Below are 12292 nucleotides of genomic sequence, written 5' to 3'. Positions count from 1 at the left end.
TCCTTTTTGGTCTCGAATAGGCCCTATTCTTGCTTTAGTTATCCTCATCAGAACAGGCATCCACCATTCAATGAGACCATGGATGATCTGTATCTTAACTCCATCCACCTCAATTGGAATCAGGGGGGAAAACCCTCCACTGGCTGGAGTCATACCTAGCACAAAGGAAGATATTTGTGGTGGTTGGAGGCCAATCATCACAGCCCCAGAACATCACTGCAGGAATTCCTCAGGGCAGTGTCCTAGGCCCAACCATCTTCAGCTGCTTCATCAATGACTTTCCCTCCGTCAGAAGTGGGGATGTTCGCTGATGACTGCACAGTGTTCAGTGCCATTCGCAACTCCTCAGATAATGAAGCAGTCCATGCCTGCATGCAGTAAGACCTGGACGACATTCAGGCTTGGGCTGATAAGTGGCAGGTAATATTCGCGCCACACAAGTGCCGGGCAATAACTATCTCCAACAAGCGAGCATCTAACCACCGCCCCTCGACATTCAACAGCAATACCATCGCCGAATCCCCACCATCAATATCCTGGGGGTCACCACTGACCAGAAACTTAACTGAACCAGCCATATAAAGACTGTGGCAACAAGAGCAGGTCAAAGGCTGGGTATTCTGTGGTGAGTGTCTCACCTCCTGATTCCCCAAAGCCTTTCCACCATCTACAAGGCACAAGTCAGGAGTGTGATGGAATACTCTCCACTTGCCTGGATGATTGCAGCTCCAACAACACACAAGCTCAACACCGTCCAGGACAAAGCAGCCCGCTTGATTGGTACCCCATCCACCACCTTAAACATTCACTCCCTCCACCACCGGCGTACCATGGCTGCAGTGTGTACCATCTATAAGATGCACTGCAGCAACTCACCAAGGCTTCTTCGGCAGCACCTCCCAAACCCGCAACCTTTACCACCTAGAAGGACAAGGGCAGCAGGCGCATGGGAACACCACCACCGCCAAGTTCCCCTCCAAGTCACACACCATCCTGACTTGGAAGTATATCGCCGTTCCTTCATCGTCACTGGGTCAAAATCCTGGAACTCCCTCCCTAACTGCACTGTGGGAGTACCTTCATCACAAGGACTGCAGCGGTTCAAGGCGGCGGCTCACCACCACCTTTTCAAGGGCAATTAGAGATGGGCAATAAATGCTGGCCTTGCCAGCAATGCCCACATCCCATGAACGAATACAAACCTGCCTTGTCTATTTTATACCTTTGGCTAGCAAAAACCTATCGATCTCAGATTTAAAGTTATTAATTGCATCTACATACTTATTGTGGGAGAGAGTTCCACACTTCTACTACCCTTTGTATGAAGAAGTGTTTCCTAACTTCTCTCCTGAATGGCCTGGCTGTGATTTTAAGGTTACATCCCCTAGTCCTAGAATCTCCCACTAGCAGAAAAAGTTTATCTCAATCTACCCTATCAATTCCTTTCAAAATCCTAAAAACTTCAATCAAATCACTCCTTAATCTTTTATATTCCAGGGAATACAAACCTAGTTTATTTAATCTCTCGTCATAATCTAACCCTTGGAGCCCTCGTAACATTCTGGTAAATCTGCCCTGCACTCCTTCCAAGGCCAATATATCTTTTCTAAGGTGTGGTGCCCAGTACTGTACACAGTATTCCAGATGTGGCCTAATCAGGGCTTTGTATAGCTGTAGCAATGGGCAAGACCTTCATGATGCAAGACTCAAGTAAGATGGCAGCTCCTGAAAATAATGCTAAATCAGACAGCTGGAGTACAAACTGGTTTGGCAACAGAAAGCAAAAGGTTCTCTGCTGTTTGTGCAATTCAGAAACAAGAGCGAGGAAGGCGCTTTGTGTAAAATAACATTTTCAGTTGAGATGAAGCTATGTGGCCAGGTAAAAAAACGTGAGACCCCAACCATTTATGTGGAAGGCTTAAGGAGTGGCCAATGGATTCTAAATGGGTTAATTCAAGGTTAATGCACATTGGAACAGGAAATATGAAACATGTACTGAATAAATATCCCAGATTAGCAGTTTTTCGCCCTCAGCAGATGCATTTAACTGGATGCGGCAGGAATATTAGCTGTTAGGTAAGGATAGTTTATTAGGTGCTTATTGATGAGCTATTTCTATCTCTCCAAGTCTGCATGCACTCCATACCTGCAGGCAAGCGATGTGCTCACAGCTGATGTTACTCGGAATTCAGTTATGGGGAGTTGTGCAAGAGAAGGCCCATGGGGAAGCATCCGGCCTGTACTCTGCATCTCCCGAAAGCAGCAGGCTGGCATTGGAAACTTATTGCATGTCCAAACAAAGCCATGGAGCACTATCCTGTAACTCTATGGCACAGTGTACTGGAGTATTAAAACACTGCTGCTAATACAGTCTCTTCATTTTACTGGGGGAAAACTGCTCTGCAGGTTTTGCTGGACATAGGGGGAAACGGTATGATGGCGTGAAGTTTTGGTTGTGCAAGTAGTAACACCCAGGGAAAATGGGCAAGTGCAAAGGGGGAAAGATATTTCACATAATTTGAGATATCTTGAATATACTACTGGCTGCAACTCTTTCAAAATTGCAGAGAGGCATTAAATGGCTCTAATCAGGGGATTACTTGCTTGTGGATTATGTGCAATTATGCGGTGGTGTCAAACTGGGTTTAGAAAGCGCTTAGACAGTCCACTGAGCCTCTTGGGAGCTTTAAAAACAGAAGGAATCTTTTAAAAAGTGTTTTGGGAGAGTGGACACACCTGCATTCAAAATTTACCATCCTTAAGCCGAGGTGGGCTGTTCACGGCCCATAATATAACTTGGGTACAGTGGCTGTGAACTGCATTCTGAACTTCTGCTATAATTTTAGCCAAGGATCAATGCAGCAAGAGAATGTTTCATCACAAGTGGCTAAGAGATTGAAAGAAAGAACTTGCATTTATATAGTGCCTTTCACAACCTCGGGACATCCCAAAACACTTTACAACCGATTAAGTACTTTTGAAGTGTGGTCACTGTTGTAAGGTCGGAAACGCAGCAGCCAATTTGCACATAGCAAGGCCCCACAAACAGCAATGAGATAAATGACCAGATAATCCGTTTTAGTGATGCTGGTTGAGGGATAATTATTGGCCAGGACTACCCTATAAGGAAATATTAGAACAGATGATCAAAAGCTTGGTCAAGGAGGTAGGTCTTAAAGGAAGAGAGAGAGAGGTGGAGAGCTTTAGGGAAGGAATTCCACAGCTTAGAGCCTAGGCAGCTGAAAACATGGCCACCAATGGTGGAGCAATTAAAAGCGGGGATATGCAGGAGGCCAGAATTGGAGGAGCACAGAGATCTCAGAGGGTTGTAGGGCTGGAGGAGGTTACAGAGATAGGGAGAGGCGAGGCCATGGAGAAATTTGAACACAAGGATGAGAATTTTAAAAATCGAGGCGTTGCCATACTGGGAGCCAATGTAGGTCAGCGAGCGTAGGGGTGATGGGTGAACGGGGCTTGGTGCGAGTTGGGATATGGGCAGCAGAGCTTTGGATGAGTTCAAGTTTACGGAGGGTGGAAAATGGGAGGCCGGTCAGGAGAGCGTTGGAATAGTCAAGTCTAAAGGTAATAAAGACATGGATGAGGGTTTCAGCAGCAGATGAACTAAGGCAGGGGCAGAGTCGGGTGATGTTACGGAGGTAGAAGTGGGCGGTCTTGGTGATGGAGCGGATATGTGGTCGCAAATCATCTCATGGTCAGCAACACCAAGGCTGCGAATGGTCTGGTTCAGCCTCAGACAGTTGCCAGGGAGAGGGATGGAGTCGGTGGCTAGGGAACGGAGTTTGTGACGGGGACCGAAGACAATGGCTTCAGTCTTCCCAATATTTAGTTGGAGGAAATTTCTGTTCATCCAGTACTGGATGTCGGACAAGCATTGTGACGAATTAGATACAGTGCTTCCTCAGTACTGCAAGTGTCAACTTGGATTATGTTCTCAAGTCTCCGGGGGCTCAAACCCACGACCTTCTAACTCAGAGGCGAGAGTGCTACCACTGAGCCATGATTGATATTTAAAAGAAAAAAGCAAGAAAGAGTTGCATTTATATAGCACGGTTCATGACCTCAGGAAGTCCCAAGGCGCTTTACAGCGCTTTTGAAGTGTCGTTACTGCTGAAATGTGGCAGCCAATTTGCGCAGAGCAAGGTCTCAGAAACAGCAACGTGATAATGACCAGATCACCTGTTTTTAGGTGTTGGTTGAGGGATAAATATTGGCTAGGACACTAAGTAAGATTAACAGTACGATAACCATTACCATTTCAATTAGTGATATTAATTAGCTGCAAATGTCCTAAATAAATGTCTAAGTCACACTTATAATTAATTCAGTGGGTCATGCAAATAAAGTGATTAATTAAAATGAATCAAAATATTCAAGTAACTAAATCTGGTATATTGGAGTTATATCTGTATTTGGTTACAACCCAAGTGAAATGAAGGGAAGAAAAATTAGTACACAGCACCCAATGACAAATAAGTTTGGATTTGATTTGTAAGCAATATAGCATCAGCGAGTTTGTGAAGGAATTATATTCACAGAATCACAGAAACCCCACAGTGCAGATAGAGGCCATTTCGGCCCATCGAGCCTGCACCGACACATATCCCACCCGATCCACATAACCCCTACACCAACACATATCCCACCCTATCCCCGTAACCCCACGTATTTAACCCCCTAACACTAAGGGTCAATTTATCATAGCCAATCAACCTAACCCGCACATCTTTGGACTGTGGGAGGAAACCGGAGCACCCGGAGAAAACCCACGCAAACACGGGGAGAATGTGCAAACTCCGCACAGACAGTCACCCGAGGCCGGATTCGAACCCGGGTCCCTGGCGCTGTGAGGCAACAGTGCTAACCACTATGCCACCGATATTGTAGATGTTTAAAACCTGTAGAAAAAGATAACACGATGTTGGCATGATGAAGCAGTAATCTAGTCAATGTCAAATCCAGAGAGACTAATTATTTTGAAAGCACACCACTTTTTCTTTTCATTTTATATAGGACCCATTCCTGAGCCACCGACTGCCTGCACTCTGGTATTGTGATAACATTCACACTGCAAACTTGCACAAGCAATGTATCTGAAAAGAGAATTCCATGAGCAGTATATATTAAAGATACGACTCACTTGTAATGATATACGGATCTTCTTTTCTTCATCCAGCTCATTCATCAACTGTGTAATCTCTTTTCTGCCAAAATAAAGTAGCAACATTTCAGTCTTTTTATAGGCTTGAATACTACAGAACTTGTTCTATTTACCAGAACCTTTTCTCCCCCTACCCACCAAACCCACTTTCAACCAAAACATTTTAGTAGAAAACCCCCTCACACAACACAGGTAATCATGTGGGTATATTTACAATATTAACAAAAGCTACCACTATTCAGTAACCAATGAAGTAAAGTACTCACATCGATGAAAAAACATTCACACTCTGCTTTTCATCTTAGCAATTTTACCAACAAACGCATAAAAAGGTTAAAGTTCACATGCAGACACGGTGCAAATGTGAGTATTGAGATCTCATGTCCAACAATGGTGTCTATTACTCAATGGGCCAGAAATTTGGGTCCCCACGGGTGAGTATGCGCTGTGTACTCACCCGTAAGGCCAATGGAAGTGCCGGTTTCGCACATGCACTGGAAGCCGGAACTTCCGTTCCCTTGAAGGAAGGGGGTTCACAGGTCAAACGCGTGCGCCAGAGAGGCAGCGCGCACGCCTGGAACTTCCGCTTTTTAAAAAAAAATTTATACAGGTTTCTCCATGCGGGTAAGTCCCTAGCAGCTGCGCGTGAAAAAAGCAGTCGCAAGGCCAGCTTTTAACAAGGTAAGAGGTTAATTAAGTAAAATTAAAACATTTTTTCCACAGGTTTATCATTTTAAATTACTTTAAAGAAAGGTAAGTTTATTTCCAGCCCTGTTAAAAACTTTAATTCATTTTTTCAAAAATTTAAATTATTGTTTAAAATAGTTAATTTATGTAATTTATATAGTTCTTTTAAAAATGTGATGTTTAAAAAAAAATGTATTTGAAGTTTTACTTAGATTTTGGGGCCGATCTCTATTCATAGATTTGACAGGTCTTCCTGTCCAATCTATGAATGGAGATTCCCTGCTCCGATTGGCTCGCCATGGCCCACGTAATCTCAGGGGACGCTGTGAACTAACTTCGCTGCTGGGATACGCGAGCACTGCACACCGGCAGCTGGAGGAGGCCCAGGATCGGAATCCCACGCGGGCCCACAGCACAACGGCAGGCGAGCTATGCAAGTGCAGGTCGGGGGCTTGCGCCCGTGGGAAGCCTCCAACCCGAATTTCTGGCCCATTGTTTATTTACTAATCAGAAATGCACTTCAAAAAACTACTGACTTATAGGAGAAAGTTAAAATCTTAAGGTTATTTCTTTTCCTCTACAATAATTATATACATAGGGTTATAGGATATACGGCACAGAAACAGGCCATTCGGCCCAACCAGGTCATGCCGGCGTTTATGCTCCACACGAGCCTCCTCCCGTCTTTCCTCATCTAAATCTATCAGCATAACCCTCTATTCCCTTTTCCCTCATATGCTTGTCTAGCCTCCCCTTAAATGCATCCATATTATTCACTTCAACCACTCCCTGTGGTAGCGAGTTCCACATTCTCACCAATATTTGGGTGAAGAAGTTTCTTCTGAATTCCCTATTGGATTTCCTGGTGACTATCTTATATTGATGGCCTCTAGTTATGCTCTTCCCCACAAGTGGAAACATTCTCTCTGTATCCACTCTATCGAAATTTTTCATAATTTTAAAGATCTCTATTAGGTCACCCCTCAGCCTTTTTTCAAGAGAAAAAGAGACCCGATCTGTTCATCCTTTCCCGATATGTATATCCTCGCATTTCTGGTATCTTCTCTGCACCCTCTCCAGTGCTTCTATATCCTTTTTATAATATGGCGACCAGAACTGTATGCAGTACTCCAAGTATGGTCTAACCAAGGTTCGATACAGGTTCAGCATAACTTCCCTACTTTTCAATTCTATCCCTCTAGAAATAAACCCTAGTGCTTGGCTTGCTAACCTGTGTCGCAACTTTTATTGATTTGTGTATTTGTACTCCGAGATCCCTTTGTTCCTCTACCCCACCCAGACTCGCACCCTCCAAGTGATAAGTGACCTCCCTATTCTTCCTACCAAAATGTAATCTCATATTTATCTGTGTTGAACTTCATTTGCCAATTATATGCCCATTCTGCAAGTTTATTAATGTCCTCCTGTAACTTGCTGCAGTCCTCCTCAGTATTGACTATCCCCCCCAATTTGGTGTCATCCGCAAATTTAGAAATTGTGTTTTTGATTCCAAAGTCTAAATTGTTAATGTAAATTGTGAACAGCAGTGGTCCCAGCACTGATCCTTGTGGAACACCACTACCCACCTTCTGCCATTGTGAATAGCTACCCTTTACTCCTACTCTCTGCTTTCTGTCCTGAAGCCAGCTAGCTATCCATTCTGCTACTTGTCCCCTGACTCCGCATTCTCTTACTTTGTTCATCAGTCTATTATGGGGTACCTTATCGAAGGCCTTTTGAAAATCCAGATAAATTACATCTACTGCATTACCCTTGTCTACTCTCTCTGTTACCTCTTCAAAAAATCAATAAGGTTGGTCAAGCAAGACTTTCCCTTTTGAAATCCATGCTGACTATTCATTATTATATTTTTGGTTTCTAGATGTAAGCTGACTGGTCTATAATTCCCTGGCCATGTTCTATCCCCCTTCTTAAATATCGGTATTACATTAGCTATCCGCCAGTCCTCCGGCACTACACCTTTTTCTAATGAATTATTAAATATGCGTAGTAATGCCTCTGCTATCTCTTCCCTAGATTCTTTTAAAATGCATGGATGTAATCCATCCAGACCAGGAGTTTTATCCTCTGAGTTTGATTAGTTTATTTAATATAGCCCCTTTTTTATTTTAAATGCACTTATCTCTTTACTAATTTCATCACCCAATGTCCTGTCCACTTGTTCTTTCTCCCTGGCAAGTACTGAAGCAAAATAATTATTTAATATTTCTGCCATCTCTCTCTCGTTACCTGTGGTATTATCCTGTCTATCCCTTAATGGCCCTATTCCCATCCCAACCTTCCTATTTTTATTGATGTGCCTATAAAATATTTTACAATTTTGTTTTATGTTCCTTGATAATTTAATTTCATAGTTTCTCTTTGCCTCCCTAATTGTTTTTTTTATACTTCTCTCCTAATCTTTTTGTATTCTCCCTTATCATGCACTCCCCTGCTGTCTATGTACTTAATGTATGCCTCTTTCTTTACCCTCAATTGTTCCCTTATGGCTTTATTCATCCATGGAGTCTCATTAGTGTTTAGTTTGTTCTTTCCTTTAGCAGAATACATTTTTCCTGCACTCTGTTGAACACCATTTTAAATGTTTCCCATAGCTGTTCTACATCATTGTTTGCCAATATTGTTGCCCTTTTTTCCTCCAAGTTCTATTCTCAGCCCCTCAAAATCAGCTTTTCTCCAATCTATTAACCTGGTTGTCATCATACTTATGTCCTTCTCAATTATCATCTTAAAGTGTATTATATTATGGTGACTATTTTCCCCTACTTTTACTTCTCTTATCTGCTCTGGTTCATTCCCCATTACTAGATCCAATAGCAAATCCTCCCTTATTGGGCTTTTTACATATTGGGTTAGAAAGGAGTCCTGTACACATTGTAGGAACTCCATTCCTTTATGCCCTTTACATACATCTTCTGTCCAATTAATATCCCCCATGATTATTATTCTATGTTTTCCCTAATTTGTCTGCATATTTCTTCCTCCACCTCCCTTCCACTATTAGGTGGTCTGTAGACTACGCCTATAAGTGTGATTGATCCTTTATCTCTATCCAAATGGATTCTATTTTTGTCTTGCTGGTATCTGCGTCACTTTTTTCTACTGCTATTATGTTATCTCTAATAAGTACAGCTACTCCACCTCCCCTTCCTCCCTATCTTTTCTAAATATGTTATACCTTGCAATGTTTAATTCCCAATCCTGATTTTTCTGTAGCCATGTCTCAGTAATCCCTACTATGTCTGGTTCCTCACAACGCATGATTGCCTCCAGCTCCCGTGTTTTATTACGGACACTGTGTGCATTGCTGTAGACAGTTTAACTCACTTTTAATAGAATTTCCTCACTTTATGATTAACCATTTTTTGACTCCTGTTCTATAACTCTATATTTATTCCCTTGCCATCAATGTCCTCCCTTACTTTATTCTTTCCTATGCTCTCTTTTCCTGTTTTGTTTATATTTAGGCTGGTTACGTTTCTTGTAGATCCCTCCCCCCATCTTACTAGTTTTAAGCCTTTGCCAATAACTTAGCATTGGTTCCGTCAATGAATCTTTGCAGATCACCAGAAACCCATGAACTCTCCACTTTTGCATAAAACCTGTGGGCGAATCAGACTTTGCTAGACTGCAGCTGGAACTGCACGTCGACATGAAACCTTCTTGAGCCAACTGTTTAGCTAAGAATAGCCGTGCAAGTGCTGCTATGAGCGCCAGGCGGTTTGTCAATAAAAACTGAATTTTACTCAGTCATAAACCGGTGGTGTCTATTATAGGTAATCACAGAACCTTTTGTTGTTATAGGCAAGGCCGTTTACATGGAGAAATAGATGGAATTGTGAAACAACCCCCAAAGCACTGGTTAAAATCCCAGAATCCCCTGTAATAAAAGCAGAATTTAACTTATTGAATCACCAAGCCTGAGCTTGGCATTGATGTAATGCATCACTCTGCCCCTAGGTGCCAAACACACAGTTGATGGCAAAAAGATGGTTTATAAAAACTTTGCCAACAGCAACAGAGAGGGCTCCCTAACAGATTTCTAGAGCTCCCTAACAGTGTGGCCTAGAGCCGAGATACCTGCTGGTAGGAAAAAACAGATTAGGTTGCACTATGTCTAGATAGGAAAACCCACTACCCAGTGAGTCCAGCAGGTTAAGGGATGCACGAGTTTCAACCTGAGCAGAAGCCTTTCTAGGCCGAGGTTACACAAGTGCCAAGCTAACAGCACAGGGTGCAAACAGTAGCTCAATCAAGGCACCAAAGGAGCCAATAGCCACAGTCTGGTCCAAAGGGCTGCTTGTATGGATTGTGCCAAAGTTCCTTGGTTGCTGGTCCAAAGGAAAGAGTGCAAGACAAAACCTGTAAATGTCAAAGACGTTGGCCTCTATCACATTTGGACAGGTTTATTTTTTTTAATTCGGTTACGGGGTATGGGCATCGCTGGCAAGGCCAGCATTTATTGTCCATCTCTAGGTGTCTCCAGGATGACCAAGTTCAAGAGTTAGGTACGTTTGAAACCCTTCTTCAGTCAACAGACATGTACCCTGGGCCCCCCTAGACGCCAGCAAGCCAGATCAGTGCTGGGCTCAACCACCAGGTGGGATGGCATCGGCTGGTTCTTTGAATTTGATTTGCACTTCATGCGTTCTTCCAAAATGGCCTGGAGGTGTCGTTTTGAAAGAATACTGTGTGGAGAGAAATGCCAAAAAAAATTGGGGTTGATTTCAGGTGTCACACTTTGAGGACAAGCAGTGGTTGTGACTGAAGACTATAAACACACAACCACACTTGGAGCCACGCTTAAAACCAGAACTTTCATACATGTTCTGAGATTTCTCAGCCCTTTCCTAAGGACACCAATACTCAAACATAGTTAAGGTATTCAATAACTGAAAATTTCAAAAGGTTCAGCTCGATAGTTAACGGTATCCTTGATTTTGCATTGTGCAATCAGTAACTAACATATAGATAACAGAAAGCTGACTCACTTGTGCTGAGACTTCATCATTTCAATGAAACTTCTCAATTCCTTCACTTGTGCTCGCACTTCCTCAATTGGATCCTGACTCTTGTCACTCTTTGGCTTGAGATCAGTACTGTACTGTGATGGCGAGTTTGGCCTCTGCCCAGCTGCAGAAGTGATGCCGTGGTGGAATGCGTGGACTGCTGATGCATGCACACTGCTTCCAGGTGGCAAAATTGGAGCTCCTGGTTTTGGTGGCAATGTTTTATCAGATACCTAGGATAATCAAAGTGTAGAAAGACAAGTGAAAACTGCTGAGACCTTTCACTAAAAGTGCTATGCTTCCAGGAGCCTCAAGAACACAACAAGAGCAAAAATAGCAACAGCAATGAAATTCACTGTAATATTCATAAGGGTATGGATATCATCCAGATCAAACCTTTGAACTATTCAAAAAGGTAGCATGAAAATTATAGCACAATCCATTCCTTCTGTTGGAGGTAAAGCCATCCAAACAACACCCACGTTTAGCGCCTATTCAAAAAGAACCTTTTGCTGTATCGGATCTTCTAGTATTGAATGTGAGACCAGCTGTCCAATAACACTAGGCTACTGACTTTGACTCTATACTATAATATGGGGAAAGGGAGAAGAAATCACAGCTCTTGTAACCAACAAAGCCACAACACAGGTCCCAGTAATTGATTTAGAGTACAAAAATTATAATGGGATATATTTATTTTAAAAAAGGTTTTCTTGAATTTTAGAGTGTATGGCCCCGATTTTCTGGCCGCCGTTGGGCGGCTTTTCATGCGGCCGGGGGCCAAAAATCGGCGAAAAAGCAGGTCGGGACCCCCCCCTCCGCCTGACTTTCGGACCGCCATTTCCCCGCATCCCACTTCAGTCCCGGCCGCCGCTGGCGGGACTGGTCGTCGGTACACTAATTACCAATAATTACCTCGTTGAGGTAGATTTTCCGGGGCCGTTGCGACTTTGGGGCTTTCCCCACATGAAACCCGCCTGCGGGGAACCCCGCTGCTGAGCTGGCGTGAAGCTTGCCGGCTTGCTAGCTGTCAGCTGCAGGTCAATGGAGAAGCTGCGATTTAAAGGGACAGCATTTGTATGTTGAAGGACCTTGTTGCTGAAGTCTTGGGGCTACTTCTTCAAGGTTTAGGCACAGCTGTGGAAGGTTGGAGCCTCACACACTTCTCCAATGTGATCTCCTGGGAAGCACCGCTCGGCACCATCACTCAGCGCTTCCTCAGCGGAGGCATCTACCAGAAGCATGGGACGCCTTTTTTTCCTTCCCTTCTTGCCATTAGAGGATCTCCAGCAGCAGGGGCGGCAGCAGCAGAACCAGGAACAGCATGATGAGCACCAGGCTGCTGCTCACTCACCTGAAGCTGCACAGGCCAGAAGGGGCCAGCACTTGGAAGTGG

At 43.6% G+C, this 12292-nt stretch overlaps 1 protein-coding gene across 6 annotated transcripts in view; it reads right to left on the bottom strand.

Annotated features, from left to right (window-relative positions):
• The window catches only part of sh3kbp1 (SH3-domain kinase binding protein 1), a 295127-nt gene that overhangs the window by 8766 nt on the left and 274069 nt on the right, over positions 1-12292 (bottom strand). For all 6 annotated transcript variants that reach the window (XM_086006346.1, XM_086006349.1, XM_086006347.1 and 3 more), the window contains 2 exons: positions 10879-11129; positions 5159-5222 (listed from right to left, as the gene is read on the bottom strand). In XM_086006346.1, the coding sequence (XP_085862472.1) occupies positions 5159-5222; positions 10879-11129 (315 nt within the window). The remainder of the gene's footprint in view (positions 1-5158; positions 5223-10878; positions 11130-12292) is intronic.

Source organism: Somniosus microcephalus, chromosome 14, assembly GCF_052327205.1.
Source record: "Somniosus microcephalus isolate GS21.2 chromosome 14, FLI_Smic_1.0, whole genome shotgun sequence".
Classification (NCBI taxonomy): Eukaryota; Metazoa; Chordata; class Chondrichthyes; order Squaliformes; family Somniosidae; genus Somniosus; species Somniosus microcephalus.
This window is presented reverse-complemented; position numbering and strand designations above follow the sequence as displayed.